Source organism: Rhizophagus irregularis, chromosome 7 (assembly GCF_026210795.1).
Source record: "Rhizophagus irregularis chromosome 7, complete sequence".
Classification (NCBI taxonomy): Eukaryota; Fungi; Glomeromycota; class Glomeromycetes; order Glomerales; family Glomeraceae; genus Rhizophagus; species Rhizophagus irregularis.
In genome coordinates, this window is record NC_089435.1 from 5,108,298 (window position 1) to 5,133,178 (window position 24,881).

General features: G+C 23.7%; 4 protein-coding genes across 4 annotated transcripts; 3 read left to right on the forward strand and 1 right to left on the reverse strand.

Moving 5' to 3' along the window:
- Window positions 1-173: 173 nt before the first annotated feature.
- On the forward strand, window positions 174-4,268 carry OCT59_027868 (uncharacterized protein). The gene is made up of 18 exons (XM_066137277.1): window positions 174-369; window positions 446-594; window positions 677-827; window positions 900-970; window positions 1,046-1,173; window positions 1,260-1,346; window positions 1,636-1,708; window positions 1,770-1,912; window positions 1,978-2,098; window positions 2,163-2,272; window positions 2,361-2,582; window positions 2,649-2,730; window positions 2,836-2,918; window positions 2,979-3,203; window positions 3,281-3,350; window positions 3,413-3,498; window positions 3,578-3,734; window positions 3,814-4,268. Exons 1-18 carry the CDS (start codon window positions 183-185, stop codon window positions 4,114-4,116), a joined length of 2,448 nt encoding a protein of 815 aa, XP_065993681.1. The 5' UTR covers window positions 174-182; the 3' UTR covers window positions 4,117-4,268.
- An 883-nt stretch (window positions 4,269-5,151) lies between these two features.
- OCT59_027869 (uncharacterized protein) lies at window positions 5,152-6,768 on the forward strand (the record flags this gene model as incomplete). The annotated part of the gene is made up of 1 exon (XM_025331376.2): window positions 5,152-6,768. The coding sequence occupies one exon, from the start codon at window positions 5,152-5,154 to the stop codon at window positions 6,766-6,768; it is 1,617 nt and encodes a 538-aa protein (XP_025188770.1).
- A 12,703-nt stretch (window positions 6,769-19,471) lies between these two features.
- OCT59_027870 (uncharacterized protein) lies at window positions 19,472-21,140 on the forward strand. The gene has a single exon (XM_066137278.1). The coding sequence runs from the start codon at window positions 19,540-19,542 to the stop codon at window positions 21,010-21,012; it is 1,473 nt and encodes a 490-aa protein (XP_065993682.1). The 5' UTR covers window positions 19,472-19,539; the 3' UTR covers window positions 21,013-21,140.
- OCT59_027871 (uncharacterized protein) lies at window positions 21,122-23,325 on the reverse strand. The gene is made up of 4 exons (XM_066137279.1): window positions 23,249-23,325; window positions 23,110-23,146; window positions 21,386-23,017; window positions 21,122-21,285 (listed from the first exon to the last, which is right to left on the reverse strand). Exons 3-4 carry the CDS (start codon window positions 23,013-23,015, stop codon window positions 21,275-21,277), a joined length of 1,641 nt encoding a protein of 546 aa, XP_065993683.1. The 5' UTR covers window positions 23,016-23,017; window positions 23,110-23,146; window positions 23,249-23,325; the 3' UTR covers window positions 21,122-21,274.
- Window positions 23,326-24,881: the final 1,556 nt, after the last annotated feature.

Here is a 24,881-nt window from a genome sequence, read left to right on the forward strand (position 1 = left end):
AAGTAAGATCGTTTGGTCTTAGAGTTGACGATTTAAAACAATGACCTTTAAAGCTTTTCGAAAATAAGTATAACAGATACAATACGTTTATTGGTGGTAAACGTTGATCAAACGAGATAAGCCACACTAATTTAAATAAAAAGCCAAGATCAACAGGACACGTTGCGATTTACATTCCTATCATGCTTTCAAATACCGAAAATGAGAATTTACAAGAAAACGGTTCACTTCAAGAAGATTTCAACAATGATATTATTAAGTTTCCTCCAGAATTAGAAAATTCAATTAGTAAAATATTAAAAGCAAATGATCCTATAGATAGTAATGAATTTAATCCAATTGAATATCTTAATAAAATGCTTCCCAATGGTAAACGAATAAAGTTTCTTTTATGCTTTTTTAAAAAAAATATTGTTCTAAACTTCTAATAAATTATATTATAAAGAATATGCATTGGCTTCAATTGATGAAACTACAAAACGACTTCAACATAAGATGCGACAATTGGAAGAAGAAATTCGTGAACTTACTAGATTACAAACAAACTGTCAACAAGGAAATGAAAAAATAGATGAAGCAAAAAGAGCCATTGAGGTACTTATTGAACGATTATTAATAATAATTTGTTGTATGTATTATATCATATGTCCCAAAAAAAAATTTGTTGATAATCTAGGAATTATTTAAAAGAATTAGAGAAATTAAAGATAAAGCTACCCAATCTGAAGTTATGGTACAAGAAATTACTAAAGATATTAAATCATTGGATTTCGCAAAAAGGCATTTAACCATTTCAATTACTGCTTTAAAAAGATTACAAATGTTAGGTAAATAATAAGTTTGTTGAATTTTTTTTATATATTAAAATAATATAATTTATATATATTTTTTATTTTCAGTCACGGCAGTAGATCAATTGAGAATAATGGCACACATGAAACAATATAAAGAAACTTCACAACTTTTACAAGTAGGTCATGCAAATATTAAACTTTTTTTTTAAATGGGATCTTTTAATTAACTTTTTTGGCTAATAATTTAATAGGCGGTTTTACAACTTGCATCATATTTTAAATCATATAAAAGTATAAAACAAATAGCCGAATTATTAATTTCCATAGTTACTTTTCAAAATGAATTAAAGAAACAAATATTTGAAGATTTTGAATCAAGGTACAAAATTAATTTATAATTTAAAATTGCTTTTTGTTTTAAAAAAAAAAAATTTAACATAAGGAAATTTTTTTTAATTAATTTAGCTTTACTTCAGATGGAAACCTCACAGTCCAGACTGCACCCCTTGGTGATGCTTGTTTAGTCGTGGATATTATGGGACAAGATGTAAAGTAAGGCATTTTCTTATTTAGGCCGTTACATTTAATAATAGTCATCATAAATCCCTCCATTCGATTTAATTAGCATTCCTTCCATTTTGATTTAAGATCCATTATAAAAAAACCTGCCATTTTTATAGAAAATGTGACGATAAAAAAATCTTACATTTTCTCGAGATTACAGTAATGAGTAGGGCGTAAATTTGCAAATTGGATCATTGTTATGAGTAAACATTGTGATGGCCTTATAAAGATTTTTTTTTTTAAACAACTTTAATTAAATTATTTTTCTAATTAATAGGAATCAACTTATTAATTGGTACTGTGAGAGACAGTTAAAAGAATATAAAAGAATATTTCGAGGAAGTGATGAGGTACTTTATCTTAATAACAACACATTTTGAACCTTTCATCTTATTTATTATTTATTTTTAGATTGCATCACTTGATAATACATCAAGAAGATATGCGTGGATAAAAAGAGTTTTAAAAAGTTTTGATGAAGAACAAGCTGATATTTTCCCTTTACATTGGAATGTTAGTGAAGTCCTTTGTAGTAAATTTTGTGAAATAACTAGGTAAAATTTGTAAACATTTTAATTACTGTATATTTATTGTATACTTATTATTTTTTTTTTTACAGGGAAGATTTAGTTAAAACTCTTTCGCGTGCTGGGAATGAATTGGATGTTAAAACTTTGCTCAAAAATTTACAGTTAACGCTTGAATTTGAAAATCAATTATTAAAGCGTTTCGCATATATGGTAAATATTCTAAATGCATTTGTATTCATTAAATGTTTAATATTAATTTTAAGATCATTTATAGGAGAAACCACCTCAAGCATCAGTAAATTCCTTACCTAAATATAACTTCAATAAAAGTATTTCAATATCTTTCGAACCATATCTTGGACTTTATATAGATGCCGAAGACAAGTTACGAGTATAACATAACATTTATTTTGTCCGTCAAATTTTAATTGAAAAAAAAATTTTTTAAACAAAATAATTTTATTTTTTTTAGAAATATAGCAGAAATGATTTCAACATATCGTACAGAGCCAATCTCTGATGACGATAATTCATCAGTACTACAATCTAGTACAGAATTATTCATATATTACAAAGAAACAATAGTTAATTGTTCGAAACTATCAATACGTAAACCATTTTATGATTTATGTATTACTTTTGCAAAACGGCTTCGTATTTATGCTAGTGATGTTTTAATTGGGAGAATACCAAGGTTTGTACTTGATTTGTTAATCATATAAAACAAAAATGTTTATTTATATTTATTTGTTTGATTTAGGGGTAATATGACGCGTGACGAATTGAAATTGACTTGTTTAATTTTAAATACGGCCGATTATTGTTATAATACAATCCCGCAAGTAAGTATTTTATTGAATTTTGTTAAAAATTACTTTTTCGATTTTTTTTTAAAAATTATTTCAACAACTTATTGGATTTTGCTAAAAATTATTCCTTTTATTTAGTTGGAAGATAAATTAAAAGAAAAAATTGATGAAGAATACAAAGATAAGATTAATTTTGATGAAGAACGAGAGGGTTTCTTAAAGTAAGATTAAAACGACGGCATAAAATTTTAATGACATATTAAAGTCAATTTCTTTTTTAGTGTTGTGGCTACATCAATTAAAGCGTTAGTAAGAGGAATTGAAACTTGTTACGAGCCATCATTAACAGCTATGACTAAATTACCTTGGAGTAATCTAGAGTCAGTTGGTGATCAATCGGAATATGTTACTTCATTTCATAATACATTGAGACTTTGCGTTGTTAGTGTACATAAAGATATCACCAATAATCGGTATTTTAGATCTTTTTGTGATAAATTTGTAGAGTAAGTGAAATAAATATTTTGGTTAAATTTGCTTTTTTTTCCGGATATTAACAATTAATTCTTGTTGTTTTTTTCAGGTCATTTGTATCGAAAATTATAAATAATTTATCAAAGTGTAAACCAATATCTGAAGTTGGAGCAGAGCAAGTAATAATATTTATTTAATTTTTATTACTTAATTCACCTTATTAACAATAATTATATTACAGATGTTACTTGATATTCATGCAATGAAAACATATATATTAGAAATGCCAACTATGGGGATGGAAAATTCAGCCCCACCATCAACAACGCAAGTATTTTTTTTTTTATTAATATTATTTATTCGATAAAATATCAAGGCATAACAAATGATTTTTTTTTTTAAATAGATTTACTAAAATTGTAAATAAAGGAATCGGTAAAATTGAAACTATATTAAAAGCGATCCTTACACCACATGATCCATCTGAAGGATTAGTTGAAAATTATCTATTATTAATTGGTGATAAAAATATTAATAATTTTCAAAAAATATTGGAGCTTAAGGTATTATATAATTTGAATAATTCAAATCTAGAGATGTGCATTTTCCTAAAAAAAGTTTTTTTTTATCTTGTTCCAATAGGGATTAAAGAGGAATGAACAACAACAAATAACCGAACAATTTCAACAACGTGTTGCAGATGACACAACATTATTGGAAAATTCAAATATATTATCATCAATTACTTTATCACAATTTACTACTCCAACATTTCCTGCATTATTTAATCCTTCAAATAATACAAATAATTTTACGACTCCGACCAACGGTAACTCTAATTTAACTGATAAAAGTACTGCTAATAAATTTAATGAGAGTGTAAAAAAGATTATGAGCGGAGGATGGCGTAGAACAGATTCCAATAAAAAAGAAGAAGAAAAGTGAAAGTATTTATTTATATACAGTATAAATTTAGGGAAAGGATTTTTTTATATAGATATAATAGAAATTAATATTTTTTTTTATTATTATTATATTTCTTCTCGCTTTTCACTTAACCAAAAATAAGCTAAAATAAATATAAACATGAATGAAGTAAACATATAAATTTCATAATCAGGCATTTTTTTTTTTTATGAATAGTATATTTATCGTAATGTATTTTTATCGTCTTTTCTCAAAGAAAATTTAAAAAACTATAGAAACTAAAATCTTTTCACACAAATATTAATCTAGCTAATCAAGATGATGATATGATAAGTGATAACATCAATCTTTATCATTTTCACTCATCAAATCTAGAAATGATAGCCAAAATATCCAACGTACAAACGTACAATACTTTAATACTTTTTTCCCTACAACCTAAAACACTATTGTGGAAATATGGTCATCTGAAACTGAAAAACTGCAACAACTTTATTGATCAGCCCGAGAGCCATTCTAAAAGTAGATTTTGGAAATTATTACTCGGCATGTGATCTTCATAGAATATCAAATATTAAGAATATCAAACGTTTAATAATAACATGGACAGGAGGACAGATCAAATTAAAATCCTGGATTCTCAGCATCGCCCTTACCTTCATATTACACCCTCGTAATGTTCCATACACCCCACATTACATACTTCATAGTCTACACTTTATACGTAAGAATGAGTATCCTGACAAGTTTATGATGTAATCATGAAAATCAGAATATCTTAAAGTATTGTATGCATACCACGTCTTTTTTTTCATGTGTCGATTATTATTAATGATCGGATATTCGTCTACTTTTTAATGTTGTTTACTAGTTATTACGTAATTTCGAGTCATTCTAATTTACCACATAAGAAGTTAATGCCGACATTAAACCATAAAAGGTAAATTTAAATTTTAATATATATATAATTTTCTTCTCACAACAAAAACTAAAAAAAGCATTCTCCGAAAAAAACGATTTTTTTCTTATTTCCGACGACGAAAAAAAAAAAAAATGACAAATAAATTTCCTCCAGAAATCTTACAAAATATTTTTAAAGAACTTATTGAATATGGAAATAAAACATTAGAAATTCATAAATATTTTTATCGTGATTTATATAATTGTTTATTTGTAAATCGATATTGGTTTTCAAATGCAATAATACTTTTATGGCAAAATACTTTAAGAAAATTTTATAAAAAAAATATTTTAACATCAAAAAAATTGATTACAACTTATATATTATCATTATCAAAAGAATCAAAAGAATTACTTTATGAAAATAATATAATTAATTTAAAACAAAAATCAATAATTACATTATGTAATTATGAATCATTATTAAAAAATTTAAATTTAACAGAATTATTTACAAAATTAATATATTGGATATTAAATATAGAAGAAGAAGAATTTGATATGGAAATTTTAGAAACACAAGATATTAATATGATAATAGCATATCATTTTAATGATGAAAAATCTGAAATGAAAAGAAATTTATTATATAAAGAAATTTTTAATAATTTTATTAAAAATTCAACAAATTTAAAATTTCAATTAAAATTTAAAAATAATAATTTTGAAAATCTTTTTAATAATAATAATAATAATAATAATATAAATTATTATTCATATTTAGAAAATTTAACAATAATACCATTTATAAATTTGGAAAATTTAGAATTTCATACCAATATACCAGATAAAGTTTTTAAAGATTTAAGTAAATTAATATTATCAGTTAATAATATTAGAATTAAATGTAAACATGAACAAGATAAAATGATTGAAGGATTAATAGATTTTATATCTGGATTAAAAAAAATTAATATTATGAAAGTTGAATATTATGAATCATATAATCCAGAAATTATAACAAAAACTTTTAATATAACAAATAATTATCATATAATTATTTCATCAGATATTTATATAAGATCATTAGATTTTTCTATGACATTGGATAAAATCAAAGGATTAATAATTCTTAATGCAGGAATTGATTCAATTGATATAGTTAAATCATGGAGTAAATTTGAATTTTTACCTTTTATAACCAAATTAAGATTTTTATCAAGTACAATGATTGGAATAGATTTGGTATTATATTCAAATATTATTAAAAAGACAAATGGAAATTTAATAGAATTATCAATATCATTAGATAATGGAAATTTTTATAATGAAAAAAATTTATTTAAAAATATAGCAAAATATTGTTTAAAATTAAAAAATTTTGAATTAAAAATTAAAAAAAGAACATTACAATATATACCATTAATATTAGAATCATGTAATAAATTGGAGATGATTAATTTAGATATTATGGATGATAAAGATATAACAAAATCATTAAATTATATAGGAGAAACTTTACCAAAAAATTTAAAAAATTTGAAATATTTTTTTATTTATCAAAATGAAATTAATTGGAGTGGAAAATATTTTAATGAATTTTTAAGAAATTGTGAAAAGAGTTCTATAAAAAATTTATTAATTAAATATAAATATAAAAAAATTTGTGAGAATAGGAAGGAATATAAAAGAATTATTTCGAAATATATTAATAGAGGTGTATTGAATAGGTATTCAAATATTAAAAGAAAGATAACGAAGAGTGTGTAATAATAATATTATGGGTAGTATGGTAGGTTGTGGTTATTATTTGTTATAGGTTATAGTTTAGGTGGGCGTAATTTGTACGTATTAACGTATAATAAGGGGGTAGTGTATATTTAGTATTATTATTATTATGGTTATAGTTGGAAGTATCATTATGGCTGTGGATTATTGTGGACAGAATTGTCATCATTGACATCATTGTTAATACATATTAGTATAATACATTCCGTGGTTTTTTTGAAACATTTATTATGCATATTAAAGAAAATAAAAGAAATTTCGAATGTTATCTGCTAAAACAATAAATTAATGATATTCATTTATTTTTTTTTTAAAAAAAAAAATATAGATGAAACGAATTATTTTGTAAATTATTTGTTTCATCGTATAATTCGTTCTTTATTTCACGCAGTAATACAAAAGAGGATTAGATTGTACGCCACATCCTGGAACGATTACCCGAGCCATCTTTATATTATAACATGTGATTTTTTATAATAAAAAAAAAAATTTTTTTTTTCTTCTTTGACAAGAAAAATCTTTAAGACTAAATTTATACCAATTAAAATTCACTTAAATTAATCGAAAATTCTTTTTACTAATACATATTTATAATAGTTTGATTACATATTTATAATAGTTTATATATTTATAATAGTTTGATTTCCTAAAAAAAAAATAATAATAATTTTTTTTTTTATTTGTTAATTTTTATATTAATTGATTTATAACATATAAAGTTAAATTGAAATTTGAATTAAATCAAAACAAAAATTAAAATTAAATTTTTTGATTGGATTTAAAAATTTTTTCGATTTTAATTCTTTCTATGAACTTTTTTTTTTAATAATAATAACAGATAATGTTATTAATGCTTAAAAGAAATATTTGAACTTCGAATTAGGTAATTTAATTGAATAATTTCTTTTTATTATTATTAATAGAATGAATTACGGATAAATTTGCGGATAAATTGATAAATTGCTCTAATTTACATTTTGGAAATACAACATAATCAAAATATATTTCAAAAAAAAAAATAATTTAAATTATAATTAACCGGACTAATAAAGGTCGTGCATTCAAATAAATGATTATCATCACATTATTAATTGATTGGTTGGAAAAATGCAAATCATACTTAAAACTTCCTTATTTGTATCAGGCTATTTTTATTAAGTTCCAAACAAATGAAAAAAAAAAAAATTTCGTTCGTTTTAAAAATTGTCAGGAGGTTATGGAATATCAGATGATTATTAAATTGTTTGAAATTTGATTTAGTAATCAACTTTTTTTTTTCTATTTTATTCTTTTAAAGATTTCTGTATGACATATGTACAAAAATGTATTAAGTGTACAATTAATAAATGAGATAAAATGATGAGATTTTCGTAATTAATTTTCAAAGGTAAAAGGAACTCCTTTAATTTACGGATTGTCCTTAAAAAAGTAAGTCATGATTATCATAACAATTGAGCAAAAGAAAATCCATGAAAATTAAACCTAATTTCTTAACAAGTTTTCCATTGAGTACATGCATTTTTTTTTTCGTAGAGAATATAATGTAGTATCATTTTAATTCGTGAATCTTTCTAAAAGACGTGCATGAAGTTTAACCGTAGGTAGAAATAATTTGCCGGATTATCTCTAAATAAAAATTTTAAATTACTTGTAAATAATAAAAAAATAATTCGGATATTATTTTTATAAAAATCAAACAAAGAACTCAAAACCACGAGGAGGATGTGGCGAAGATCACAAGTTTATTTGTACAACAGAAAATGTTGAATACATACCCTTGTAACTATAAACAAATCATCTTTTTTCTTTTATTAATTTTAATTTATTTATTATTTAATTATTTTATTTTATTTTATTTATATATATTATATTATATATTATTATATATTTTTGTATATATATATTATATATATATAATTATATTGTATTATATTGTATATATATATATATATATATATATATACAGTACACACACAGTATGTATATATTTTTTTATATTTTTTTATTTATTTATGTTAAAAAAATTTAATTTCAGAGTTTCTCAGAGAAAAATTATAATTATTGTTATGTTTTACCCATTTTACTCTGGATAAATCGGGATTTTTTTTTTTGATATCTTATCAGTCATCATTTTCATCATCGGTAAATCCGATAATTCTTGAATTAGATTTCTAGGTAAAAAAAATTACGTGTTATCAACAAAAAGGTTTCCTTAGGAATTCTATAAACACGAATCTCATGTGGGAAGTACATAAACAAATATTTAAAGATAAATATTATATATTGTTGTTTATATATAAACATGTATACAGTATGTTAGTATAATATTAAATAGTAAATAATTCAATATCTATTGTATCTATTAATTCTACTACTCACACGAATATATTCAAATACGAATACTGAGTATTTGAGTATTTGACTCATTTCATATTCACATCATAAACAAACTATTAACACGCGATAAAATTTACTCATACACAAAATACTTAAATACTCACACACAAAAAAGTTTATTCATATCTTATATCCGGATTATCGCGTTATTTCCTATCAGATAAAACATCATATCTTATTCGTTATCAAATAAACATTCGTATCAAAAATGTATGTAATCAAAAGCCAAGTTTTTTTTCATATAATATTAGTATGGTAATGATTTAATTTAAAAAAGTTTCCTAATTAAGAAATAAAATTCTTGTATGTAAAATATATTTAAGCATGCATATGCAATGAATTGAAATTCCTCGTAGATCCCTCATATTTCTTCGATTTACTTCGCATAAAACGTCGAATATTTTTTCATTAATTAGATTTTCTTTGTTTTTTAAAATGCAAGGTAATTAAAATATAAGTTATAAGTTATTTTTTCTTCTTTTTTACTTGATTATTAATTTACATTGTTACAACTTCATTGGATGTTCAATATCGGATGTCTTATTAATTGGACAAATTTTTTTTATCGATTACATAAATATTTGGATATTCCTCTCGGGGTTTCGGATCCTTAAATAGCTAAGTTTATGGCGTTTTATTACCCAGAACTATTGATATGATGTTTATTATTGTGTCGCGCAGCAAAAAATTTCCTGTCGCGTAAATAATAAAAAAAAAATGACGAAGACTCAAATTGTTTGACGTCAACATTTCATCCCCTTTTTTTTTCAACAAGAAATTTTTTTTCAAACAACAAATTTTTTTTTTTTAAAAAAAAAAAAGGGGAAATTAAAAAGAAGGAAAAAAGGAAAAAGGAAAAAGGAAAAAAAAATCGTTTCAAAACTTATGAAACGCTTCATTTCCTGGATAAAAAAAATTTGTATAAAATTAATTAATTTTTTTTTACGACCGACATTATTATTAATCCTATGTGTAGATGATGAAGATTAAGAATGAAACGAATCGTCATTTAGTTAAAAAGAACAGAAATAGGTAAAATTAAAATTAAAATAAAATAAATATTAATAATAATAATAATAAACAAATCATGAACCATCTCGGGGATCTTTTTGATTATATTGGAGGACATTTTTTTTACAAAACAAGATGGAATATTCAAATTTAAAAATAGGAATTAATGGGAATTTTAAAATCGGAAGATCATATTTCCATATCATATTTGTCATTTTTTGTATTTATTATTATTTATTATATAAATAACTTCACATGACGTTCGGAATGTCCGATCATCTTTTAACCGCTTGTTTTTTAGAAAATTGATGATCACTTTATTACATTTGTAAAAAAAATAAAATAAAATAAAATAAAATAAAATATAATAAAATATAATAAAATATAATAATAATAATAATAATAATAATAATAATAATAATAATAAAATGAGATCTTCTATGCAGTATAACGTTGTATTAAAAAAAGTCGGTATATTCCGGAATTTTCATTAATGCAACAAAGAAATACCGAAATCAATCTCTTATTACCGTTGCGAATAAATAAGAGAGAATTACAAAAAGGAATTTATATGATCATCAAATGATTTTCAAATGTATCTAAAAATTTAATTTCGGGCAAACATAAAAAAAACAGGTTGTTATACGCGTGTGTTAAAGGGTTTCAAATTATAATTTTCCTCAATTTCCGACGACTTTTATGTAGATCATCATCATAAACTAATGAAAATCCCAAATATAAAATGATATAATATATTGAAGTGCATGATACTCTATTATAAATTTGTCGATCTAGATAACTAAAGATCATGTGTAATTTGATTAGGTTAAAATTATATAATCGGTTAATCGATTTTTTTTTTTTTTTTTTGAATGTAATAAATTTTTTTAGTACTCAGAATTGTAACAGAATATACGTTTGATATATTTCATTTTATTTTTCTTAAAAAAAATCTACATCACGCATTAAATATTTACAAATGATTGTCGTTAAATTTCTATAAATACATTGCAAAAGTCCTCTTTTTAAAAACACAGTGTCTAACGCTCAATATCTCTTTTTGTTGCGATATTTTTATTCGAAAAAAAAAATTTAAATAGAACCTATTTTTTTTATTGTTATTAGAATATCCTTTTTTTTTTTTTTTGACCGTCAAGAATTTTTAAATTGTAAGCATTCGGTTTTTATTAATTATTATATTTAATTATTATTGTTATTAATAAAAAATATTCACTTCTTTTTTTTCTTTTCTTTTTTTTTTTTGAACAAAAAGATTTTTATTACTAAACCGCTTCTATAATAACGAAATTCGAAGATGCAAAATCAAAATCAAACTACTTATCTTCCTCCAATTAGAACTCTTCTTGGATCCCCCGTTGAAGAAGGTAAATAATAATTATTATTTAATTATTTAATTATTTATAATTATAGTTTATATTTACTAAAAAATTTTTTTTGTTTTTATTCAGTTTGCTCGCCATTTAGCGGAGGTTATTCCCCATCTCATACTGTTCCTTCTCCAACTTATCCAACCGTTTCCCCACAATCGACTGATGCTCATCATCTCGCAGCGATAAATGCTCATAATAAATTAAATTCGAATGCTTCTCAACATACCAGTATTAGATCATTACTTTCTCCACCTGAATCACCTGATATGAAATCATCTGGTTATCAAAATTACGGAACCCAACAAAGATATGAATATATTGCTGCTCCTCAACAAACTCAACAAACTCAACAAATTAATCGATCATATGAAGAACCATCTTGCAGTTGCTGCATTAAACCAATTCCTGTTTATTCTGCTCCTGCTCCTGTCCCCTCCCCTGTTCCTGCCCCTGTTTACTCCCAATATGTTCAACCTCAACCACAGAGATATAGTTATGCCCCATTATCTCCTTATGATCGTAAACCAACTCCCCCTTCTCTTCCACGTTTGAATACAATTTTGGAAAGTTTGGCTCCTCCAAAACACTTTTCTCATAAAAGTTTCGTTGGTCAATTATCTCCAACTGGTTCTTCTGGAAATCGTTATCAATGTCCATATTGTTCAAAACGATTTTCACGTCCAAGTTCTCTTAGAATTCATACTTATTCACATACTGGTGAAAAACCTTTTGTTTGTACTGAACCTGGTTGTGGACGAAAATTCTCCGTACAAAGCAATATGCGCCGTCATCTTAGAGTTCATCGATTGGGAAGACCCGTAAAAAAAACTAGATATGATGGTGAAGAAGGTTATAAAATGCTTAACCCAGGAATGCTCCGAAGTTATTAAAAAAACAATAACTTAATATTATATAAATATATATCTATATCAAAAGAACATTTTTTTTCGTAAATATATAACATATTTAATCATAACGGACATTTGGAAAACAATATTTTTTTTTCACTTCGTTGGTTTTTTTTTTTATATTTCCAGGGTGGGAAACGCGCATATTCGTCGCAATTTACACACATTTCGTATATATATTCGTTTCTTATATAAATTTTAGACTTATTATTTTCAAAAAAAAAACAAATTCAAATTCGTATTTTTTAAAAAAAAAACAACCCAAACCTGTAACATTTATTAAAGTTAGAACTATTCTTTTTTTTTTTCACAAAATATTGGTTGGACCTTTTTCGTCATAGGCGAAAAGATCTTCCTCCATTTTTTTTCGTAACATATTTTTTTTGTATATAACCTTTTTTTTCCTCTGCACGATAATATCTTTCTTCCCTTACAATAAATAGATGATTAAAAAGTTTCAACCCGTTACAGGATGCATTTATAGAATACTTTTTTTCATATAATCATTCAAATTCATCATTTTTCATATGCATTTTCTTTCCTACCCTAACTCCGCACTTTTTTTTCATTAATAATTTTTAATTCATAATTCATATTTAAGTTTAATTTTTTCTTTTTTTAATTTTTTCTATGGCAAATAATTCGTATGGCAAAACCTTTTTTAAGTTATGACAACTCAAGAAAATTCTTTTTTTTTTTAACTTTTCGTATTAATCGGCAAAATCTGAATCGTAAATTTTTTTTACTTTTTTTTTTTTTTAAATACATTCTGTAGATCCGCATATACACATTTTTTCCTTATTCTCACATAGACTTTTTATAATATATATATATATACAATACATATATTTAATAAAAAAAAAAAATTGATTATTTATTTGAACCTAAACTTGACTTTTTTTGAAATCATATTGTTCCAAAACTTGACTTTTTTGAAATTATTGTTCCAAAACTTGACTTTTTGAAATTATATTGTTCCAAAACTTGACTTTTTGAAATTATTGTTCTAAAACTTGAATTTTTGAAATTATTGTTCTAAAACTTGAATTTTTTGAAATTATTGTTCTAAAACTTAAATTATTGTTGCTTTTGTGAAATTTATCGTAATGCTAGGTTTAATGTAGCATTCATAATAAACACGTGATTTATTAGTAGTCCATTTCCACGTGACTTTTTGGCTAGAGCTATAGCGTGGCGTATTACAAGGGAATATCTCTGAACTTTGAACCAAAAAAAATTGAATAAGTGGTTAATGGATAAATATTATATAAAAATTTTAACAATGTTACCTATATTATATATAATAAATGTTTTGGAATTTTATTGTAATTTAAAGAATTTTCTTTTATTATATTTAAAGTTGCTTACCAAAAAATAAAAAGATTAATGCTAAATTTTAATATAATAAAATGGTAAAATTATTTTATTAAAGTTGACCAAAACACAAATGACAAAATACAAAATAGAAAAATAATTTTAACAAGCAACTTTAATCATATTATATTAACCTTTTTAGGTATTAATAATCTTAGGTTAAAGTATTTGTATTATTTATTTTATGTGAAAAATTGGAAATAATAAAGTAATTTTTCAAAAAGAAAAATATTATATAAAGTTACTAATCAAAAGTATGTTTTCTTAATTTTCTTTTGTAATTTTTAGAAAAATATATAATGTATAATAATTAACTTACAATAGGAAATTACTATATATAAATTTATACAATAAAATTTTAAGTTATTTCAAATAATCAAAATATAATTAATAAATCATTTAATAATTAATAGTGATTTTTTTTAATAAATATATTTTTACTAATAAAATAGTTTATTTTACATATAATTAAAAATATAATTAATTTAAATTAAATAAAATTAATATTAAAGATCTTAGCCTTAATTATTCTTAAAATTTAGCAGTAATCTAAATAATTTGGCTACTTTTTAATGCAAAAAAATTTATATATATATTATATATTAAAAATAAAATTTTAACTGCTAAATATAATCATTATATTTTTATTTATTAATTTAAATAAAAATTTAATAATAAATTTTATCTTTATTTGCAATTGGTTGCATTAATTTTAAAATATGCTAGTAATAAATTTTTTATAATATTCTAGAAAAATATTTTCTATATGATTTCAATGTTCTTCTTAAATACTTTTATTATAAAATTTAATAAATTATAATAAATATAATATTGCATAAATCTTTATATAGAATAATATTTTTTATAATTATAGATTCGTAATTATTATGCAAGTTTTTAAAACTTTGTAAATTTATATAATTTAAATTTAAAAATCATTTAGTGATTAAATTTTATAATTTTAAATTTATTATATTTGTCTTATTAAAAGGATTAGAATAATAATAATTTTGCATTTGTAAGATTCAATTTTGACATGTAATTATATTTTAAAAAGTTTAAACATTAAATTTAAACTTTTTTTATAATATCTTTTGTTTTTGATAATTGGATTTTCATAATTTTTAGTTTATTAGATTTGTTTCATTAAGATAATTTAGATAGTAGCAAATTTATGATGATCTAATTGATATTGATTAAATTATAATATTTTTAATCTTATAAATTTTTTGTTATATAAATTGTAAAAATTCATGCAATAAAATGGTTTTATATTTCCAAAAATTCTGAAATGATATGAAGAAACAAATGAAATACAGTGACATCTCTCTAAGTGTATCTTTCTTGAGATCATAATAAAAAATAATAGAATATGCACTTAGAGAAGGTATGCATTTATAGAGAGTAAAATATTAAGAGTTCTTATAAGTTAGGATTAGATTCACTGTACACTTGTTAAAGAAAATTTATATAATATGTGCTAGGGATTGGTATCGAAAATTGAATTTTTTCAAGATTTTTCTTATAGACGACCAACCTGACTTTGAATCAGTTTCTAATTTCAGCAAAAATAATCAGCACTTGGCCGGCATGAAAAATTACTTTGGAGTCAGGTTAACTTACATGTAAAAAATTGCTGAGAATCAATTCTCGAGAATCGATTTTACTATGTTTTGTCAATTTTCGATTAATCGATTCTAATCCCTAATATGTGCACTTATAAAAAGTGCACTTATAGAGGTGTCATTGTATAGACATTTATTTATTGACATTATTAATATAAAATTATATATTTTTATTATATTAATATATAATAATCTGTATAATTTTGACTGGCTAAATCATTTAAGCCACTATCTGTATAAAAATTTTATTTTGTTACTTTTTAAATTACAGTTAATATTTTTAGTTTAATTAAATATAAGTTTATTATTATTATATTATTATAATTTTTTTTGAAAAATTCTATTAAAAAAAATAAATTTTTATAAAATATAAAGTATTTTATCTAATCAGCAAATATTTTTTATAAGTATTAAATAAACAAATTTTCAGATTATTAATAAATATAAATATATTATATTATAATTTTTTTTTTTCCAAGGTAATGCAATTTGTGAGTTTATTAATATTAGATTATAATTTACTTAATATATATATTTTACATTTTTTTAATAGTATTTTTATTTACTTTTTCTTTAAATTTAAAAATATATTTATAATATTTTTATTATAATTCTAATAATATTTGATTAATATTTTTATTTATTTAATTTTAATAAAATCATTTATATTTTCAAATTATATATAATCATGTATTTTTCCTAAAAGAATTTCCTTATTCTTAGGAATTTTACACAATTCTAAATTAAATTTTTTATCCTGAAAATCACTCTTTTAGGAATAAAACTGTGGCTTGTATGTAAAAATTCAATAAATAAAACTATGTTATGATTGTTATATCAAACATTTTTTTTCTTTAAATTGTCAATAATGATAATTTAATGGTTATTATTATTTATAGATTTCATAGCACTGGTAAAAAAATGATTTATCCTACACATATCTTACACATATTGGGTACTCAAAATGTAGAAAATCATACACAAATAATACACATATCATACACATATTGGGTACTAATATATATATCATACATATATCAGGTACTGATAGGTATACTATATATATAAGTATTCCCGATATGTGTATGATATGTGTATTATTTGTGTATGATTTTCTACATTTGAGATTCGATATATGTAAGATATGTGTAGGATATGTATAGGATAGACCATTTTTTTACCAGTGTAGTTTTTTTTATAAAAAAGAAAGTATGTCAATATTTTGCTGCTTTATTTTCTTTCATATTCAACATGTTGCTTAATTTAAAAATAATAAACCACAGTTTTTATTCCAAAAAGGATGATTTTTAGGGATAATTAGAATTGTGTAAAATTTCTAAGAATTAAGAAATTTGTTTAGAAAAAATACGTGATTATAAATTATATATAAATAAAGTATTTAAAATATAAATGATATTTAAATTGTTTTAATATTAATTATTTTTTAAAATTAAACACTATTTCAAACTTTTTAAGTTATATTAAAAATGAAATATTAATAAAAAAAACTTTTAAAATTAATTAAATTTAAAATTTTTTATTCAAAATTCTTGTAAGAAAAAATATTTAATTTGAAAAATATTGGTATATTGCAAAATTTTTGAAATTATATTATAAGTAATAATTTTATATATTTTTTTATTTTTAAATAAAATATATTAAAAAAAGGTAAAAAAAAAATCATTTAAAATTATAAGAAAAAAAACAAGAAAAATTTTTCAAATATTACAAATTTTTTTTTATATTTAAAACTTTTTAAATATAAATACATTTTTGTCAATTAGTAAAAATAGAAAAAACTTTAGAAATTAAAATAAAATTGTTGTATTTGAATTGCATTTTCTTTTTAAATTGAATTTTCTAATTTAAGACATAAATAAGGAAAAAGCTTTATAATAAATATAATAAATTTTCATTTATACTTTTATATAATAATTTAATTTTAATGTAAATAACTTCAAAAAAGGAATTGAAACAATAATAATGATATAGTGCATACAACCTAATCCCAACAAAAAAAATTTTAAGCGGCCAAATTTTTTATATTATGTAATACTTAACCCTGTAATTTTATTGGTTTAATTTGAGTTATAATTCTTAATTCTAGCCAGAATTATACATAATTTTAGCCAGATTTACATAGTTAATAATTAAACGAAAGTAATTTTGGCCAGATTTACATATAATTCTGGTCACCAAATATTTAATTCAATAGTAAAATATTTCAACTTTGAATTGCTACTACTTTATTAAAAAATACTTTACAGGAAATTTAAAAACATAGTTTTATTAAGCTTAATCTGGTTTATCATTGTACGTTTACACTTATGTTTATCTTTTTTTTTTGAATGAATAGTAGTGATTTAAATTTCATCAAAGGATCATGTAGTGGCCATTTTCACCAATGAAGGGCCCTGTGACCGATATAAACATCCAATAAAAGTGTTATCATTCTGTCATGCATTAATTATAACATTATAAGTAAGCTTTACATTTAATTATTTAACACCATTATAATCATGTATTGTTGCTCTATGAAAATCTGCATGATCCTATTTGGCTGAACGATAATAGTAATCGGATAACAGCAGTCAAAATCAGGAGACATAGTAATATTGAATCAGGCGATAATATTACATAAGAAAATATTTTTATAGTAAGAGTAAGCAGATCAGCAAATGATAAGAATAGAGTTAACGTTATTAATTTAAGTAAAGTTTTATTTAGATCCGGAAAAATTATTTATTCCCAAATGTATTGAGTGTTGAAGAACTCTAACATTTAAGACTCTTTACACATGAACAAACAAACAAACGAGTAAAAAAACGTTTATGCTTTCAAATTTCAATAAATTTGAATGGTTCGGACTAGGTTCGGATTTCGATTTGTATATTCCGAGACCACCAAAGCTTTCGGAAATCCTCATGGAGGTCTCATGTTTATTCATCCCCCTATGCAAATTTTTTTTGTTCCTGATACTTAGAACTAATAAGTTAATGTATACTAATGCATAATATTTCGTCTTGACTTAAATTTAATTCGGCTGCTTTTAAGCAAAATTGGGATGAACGAAATTTAAATTCATTCTTTTAATGTATTTTCGTTTAATTGTAAATTTCTTAATAAAATTAATAAAGATAAAGGCGCTATGCTATACCTTACGGTAATAATAAATAATCATGAGAACGTACTACGGATTTCTAACAAATTTAGTTGTTCCGTGAGATTATGCAACACGCGTAAGAATTACCCAGATTTGGTTAGACCAACCGTTTTTAGCGCGTATTGGTACGCAAAGTCATTTCACGTTAAAATATTATTTATCGATAGATAATCAAAGAATTCCTTTAGATAAAAATAAATAATAAACTTTTATCTTGCGACCAAAGATACCGTCACTATAAAATCGAATATACAGTAATTTAGATTAAAGTTAAAGGTATAATTTACTAATTTATTTAATTAGTCTATAATGTTTAGTTATAGACATTTCTCTTCTTTTTATAAACCTCACCTGGTAGGACGAACTTTTTATTTCAAAATTGATACTACGCCACTCGATGATTGTCATTTGCGATAAGGCGGACGATAGAAACTCGTTATCTTATCAGTCAAATCATTCGTTTTAAGTATAAGTATGCTATCAAAGGTTACCCAAAGGAAAAAAAATTTTTTGTTATCTATTATTGAATGAAACAAAAAACGGGATATTTTATAAAATTGATGAAATTCTTAGAATCAAAAGCCGGTGTAACACGGAAATTGCGGAAATATACATATTTAATAATAGCCACTCATTTTGATTTACGTGACCATAAATCTTTTTTAATAAAATTCATTCATATCATCATATGATTTGATGATGTTGGAATGAAATGACGTTATATAAGTAAAATAATATTAGACTGGGAAAAAATTTCATTACGCCAAAATTCAAACGGGCTCATTTAAGATCTAAATTTGGGCATGATTTTTGGATATAAAAAAGTATCCAATTTTCTTTTTCCTTTCACCTTTTTTTTCATTATTTTATAAATTTTATCGAAAATGACTCCTTATATTTGTGAAGATATTATCAGAGTTATAATAGAAAATTGTGTAACACAAAGAAAAAAATCATTACATAAATTGTTATTTGTAAATACATCATGGTGTAAAATTACAATCCCATTATTATGGAAAAATCCGTGGACCAATCCAAACTCCTGGGAAAATTTATCGAGAACCATTTTATTATGTTGTGATTCAAATTCGAAACAATTTCTTTTTTCAAATTGTGATTCTCATTTTAAAAAAATTCTTTATGAAAAAGGAATAATTGATACACAATCAAAATTTTCAAATCATCCTTTATTTAATTATATCTCTTATATAAAAATCCTTTCAAAAGATGTTATTGAATCTCTTATAGAAGGAATTCTTGTTGAATATTATGAATTAAATAGATATAACTTATTACAAGGAACTTTTTGGAATTTGTTTATGAATAATTGTAATAGACTTAATCTAAATCTTCCAAATTATTCAATTTGTCATTTTAATGGAACAAAAACTTGCTTGCCTTCTTTGGTAAAGTTGACTTGTTCAACATTCATTCATCATATTTATTTCTTGGAATTATCAGAAATTTGTCATAATTTACAAGAGTTAATAATTAATTGTTTTCAGGATAATAAAGGTCTAGCTCAACTTATCAAGTCCCAAAAGAGATTAAAAAGAATTGTATTAAAATCAAATAATAATAATATATTATGTCCTTTAATAGGTGATGCACTATTGACACAATCAAATACTTTGACCTCTATAAATATTGATTATGAACTTTGCATTCCTCCTGAAATTTTTAATTCTTTAGTTAATTGTGAAGAATTTGCTATAAATATACCATCGGAATCAGATTTTGATTTTAACAAATTAGTTATTAATTTACCTAATTTAAATACGTTACATTCTTATATTTATCAACATCAATCATTACCTATAGCTTTAAATTCTTTATCAAATATTATTTTATCATCATCTTCTTCCCAAGGAAATCTTTCTCATCTGAAGATAATAGATCTTGATTTATATCCAAAATATCTTACAACAGAATCTATAAATAATTATTTACGTATTATCTCTCAATGTTGTCCATATTTAGAATTTGTTGTAGTATGGGTTAGAAAAGATATTTTATTAAATTTGGAATCATTCTTAAAGAAATGTAGATTTTTGAAAGAAATTAAATTTATATCTACTGAATATACTGAATCTGTAGAAAATAATAACATAGTAGATGTTAGAAACATTTTTGATATTTTAGTGAATAATAATATTTTGCCTGATTTGTCGAAGTTAACTTTTAAAGAAAATTGGAAATTTACTAAAGAAAATTTAAGTGAATTTTTGGAAAGTTGGAGCAAAAACAAGAAATATCCTTTAGATTATCTGAATATCGTTACTTCAAATGAATTAATCATAAATGTTTGTAATAGATTTAAAAAGAATGGTATTTTGAAAAGTTGTGTGTTTGATTAAAAGCTCATTTACTTATAATTTCGTATTAGTTAATTTTTTGATTCGATTTAGACTTTTTGATCATTGTTAAGACCAATCAAGTAAAGATTCTTAGATTATAAAGATTATAAAATATATTAAATTTATAGCATCAAATTATTCGTGATGCTTTTATAAGCCTAAATTTATTATAAAAATTTTTTGATACTTATCTCCACTTCATCAATATACTAATTTTGTATATATATATTTTACATATTTTTCTTTTATTGTTTTTCTATTCTCATATCATATCTAAATAAATTTTAATTTAAATAAAAGAAATCTAATTAACTTATAAAAAATAAATAAAATAAATACAATATCATAAAAAAAAAAGAAGTTTAATAATTACTCAAGTTTTTCTTCAACACGCCAATGTCGATATATCGATCCAATATTTCTTTTTGTTCATCCGTGGAAATAGAAGGCTCAAATTGCAATGGTTCTTTCAGTCTTCTTTGACAACCTTTTAAAAAGGATTCCAAAGAGTCAGCAGAAAATTTAAAATGCCATGGAATTTCAATCATCCGTAATTGCTCGGGAATTTCCTCTCCCATTTTTGACAAAACATCGTTAATTTCAACGGTTTCGGTTTGCATATCTGTAGAGTGTAAAGCTAATTTTCGAAGTTGGTTACACTTGTTGAACAAGATAGGTATTAATGAAATTTGATCCTTGCATATGTAATACTCCAAAATAGTTAATCTAGGGCAGAAGTCAATAACTGTTTCATAAAATTTTGTTAGGTTATCCGGATCTCTCGGTTCATTCATAGAATTTACAATTTCTGATATATAACCACCAGAATTTTGAATAATGTTGGTTTGATGATTTATCAAAAATGAACCATCTTTAATGAGTAATGATTTTAAATGTGAAAAATCTGACTTGATGAATTTATCGGCATTTTGGTAATAATTAGCATGTAATATTAATTGTTCTAATTTTGTACAAGACGCAAATGTTTCCAGTGGAATCCCATTACATTGAAAATTTAAATAAGTGAGATCACTAACTTTATTATATAATGCTTTAGTAATATATCGGTAGCTATATTTTGGAATGTAACCATTGTGGATTCCATAATAATAATTCGCTCCATGGATCAAAAGCTTTACCAGTCCCCGTTGTGACCCTATAAGTGCAGCCAATCCTTTGCTATCATTACAAAGACATCGAATTTCTAAATTTCTAATAGAATGACATATACGTGATAGACTCACATAGTAATTTTCAGGTTTCTTGATAGCACATGCGTTAAAGTGAAAAGACGTGATATTTGCTAAGGCTATTTTTGAGCCTGGGAATCCTGCTATATTAATCTTAATGTGTCCAACGTCATTATGTAAAGAAACAGGTAGTTTAATATAACTGAGATATTCCAGGTTAGTGCTTTTTTCCATAAACAATTTTATGAGCTTTTCTGTTAATACATCCGCTGAAAGAACATCCTCTGATTCTGTATCCTCGTCTAATGGTTCATCAGTTGAATGATGTTGTTGAGTCCACATTGAAACGGCGTTTACTAATGTAGGCAAGTTCAATCTTCTCAAAAAGAACGGATAATCATAAAAAGTTGTGGTTTCAATTATATCTTCCGGCAATTTAAAAGCCTTGTTGGTTTTCAAACTACGTCGACTTTTTTCCGGCAAACATGCAAAATAAGTTGAAATGAGTAATGGTAATTTTTCAGACTTTGCATAGGTGAATGGAACGTGGAAACGCAATTGATCCTTCCAAGGTACAACCACTTGCTTTATAAAATCATCGTCTTTAATAGATAGCCAGTGCAGAGGATCTTTCCAGAGCAAAGGGATTGCAGTATTGCACCAGGTTCGATTTACCAAGACACACGAGTAAAGATAATTTAGATTTGAATAAACAATTGCATCATTATGAGTAAAAGGATCGACGGTTAGATCACTTTTGGTAAGCTCTTCAAAAATTCTTCTAAGACATTCAATAGGTAATTTGGATGCCATGGCTTAGATGGGAATATTTAAAATAAATGGAGAGGAAAAAGCAAAAATTTTAATACAAGGATGAAAACACACGTTATATTTCTATTAAGCTTACTTTAATAATATTGATGATAGTTTTACCTAAAGTTTATCTGTTTTATGAAAAAGAAACATTCAATAAAAAGTCATTTCAGAACGTTTCGAAAATATAAACGCGTCGTTATATATTAACTTCATAGAAACGAAGATATTACCTTACAAAAAAGTAGTTTTTCAGCGAACGAAAGTTCGAGAGAGAAAGAGCAATAAAAATGAGCAAGAGAGTCAAATCTGACCATTTAAATATTTTGAAGTTCCTGAATCAGCACTTTAATCAAATGGTTGATTACTAAAATCGTCAAGAGACTTCCGATGTAGTACTGTACTTGTGTAGTCAAAAAAACTTTTCTGTTGATCGAATGATCGAACGGCGTAGTATGCTGCGCGTTTAAACCTCTCATGGCGTAGAAAATTATACGTATCACGCTTAAAACGCGTATTTCTAATAATAACGTGTCTCAAATATCACAAATGTCGTGTGCAAAAATATATCCTATAGGAACGTTTTATTTAATCTAGAATCCTTGTAACTATTGAACAAATTGGCAGTCAGAGAATGAATTGATTGTTTCCCTACAGCAGTCAAAATTTCCCCGCCTATATATATATATCTCCGGGTCGTGATGTTTAACTGTCACTGATCACGTGATTGGCGAGATCGCGTTGTTTATATTAATTATTTCTGCGACGTGCGTGAACCGTGGACGTGCTCTGATGCTATTTGTCACTTATTACTGTATTGCTAAACAATGTGCTCTTTGGATAATATAATTATTTTTACAAATATTAATGTACTTCCTTTTTATAGTGAATTTAAGATTGTTGGTATAATGTTATCTAATTCAGCTAGTGTTGTTAATGGTCCAGTTTAGTCTGACTTGGAACCAAGTTGATCTCATTGGTTCTGGTTCAATTTGACTTGTACATAACAATACTACTTTCAGTGTTCTATAGTCTTTTACAACCAGGTTGATATCTGTTTAATTTTATTCCTCTGTACTCTTCTTGTTATCTTATAGCTATTTACATATTTTTATTACTTTATCACCTTTTTATTACCTTTTAGCTATTTACTTGTTATCAATGTTCTGTGATTTTTTTATTAATAAAGAGCTATTTATTTGTTTACATACTTTTGAGTATCTTTGGTTATCTGTTAAGATGTCAAGAATGCTTTTCTTTTATACCTGTTTGATGGTCTTTTAAGGTAAAAAAAATTGTGCAATAAATATTAGGAAAAGTCTAAATGATTCAGATCTATTTTTCAAATTATAATATATGATTTATATGGATAGGACCTCACTTACTTATAATAAAGATCACTGTAGAAAATTGGCTCTTTACTAATGATTTTTACCTTACTTTTTTCTTAAATTCTATTAGTTAATTAGTTAAAAAGAAAAAAAATCATACCAATGTAACATAAAATTTTCTTTTATAGTAGAATTTGCAAAGAATTTATATATAATTTTTACTTTTGAGTAATGGGATCTCTTCAGCCAGTTCAAAATCTACCTGAAACGTTTTAAATAAACTCTCTTAAAGTATGAGAAAAAGTCTGGTCAAATGAACATTGCTTGGTAATAAAGCTTTTATTTTCTTGAATAGCATAGTGGTAATATATATAGTAGTATCTTGGTGTTTATTTCTTAAATAGCATAGTGGCAATACATATAGTAGTGTCTTGATATTTATTTTCTTGATCTATTTATAGTTCATATGACTTTAAGGCTGGAGGTGACCTATCTTATAAGTAAGTGGGATCCTATATGGATCTATAGTAATAAA

Bases quoted from the DNA above. Each gene is read 5' to 3' on its own strand.
- OCT59_027868 (XM_066137277.1), top strand. From the start codon at position 183: ATGCTTTCAAATACCGAAAATGAGAATTTACAAGAAAACGGTTCACTT. The intron at 828-899 runs GTAAATAATAAG...TTTTATTTTCAG, and splicing joins AAAAAGATTACAAATGTTAG to TCACGGCAGTAGATCAATTG. The intron at 2,583-2,648 runs GTTTGTACTTGA...TGTTTGATTTAG, and splicing joins TTAATTGGGAGAATACCAAG to GGGTAATATGACGCGTGACG.
- OCT59_027870 (XM_066137278.1), top strand. From the start codon at position 19,540: ATGACTCCTTATATTTGTGAAGATATTATCAGAGTTATAATAGAAAAT.
- OCT59_027871 (XM_066137279.1), bottom strand. From the start codon at position 23,015: ATGGCATCCAAATTACCTATTGAATGTCTTAGAAGAATTTTTGAAGAG.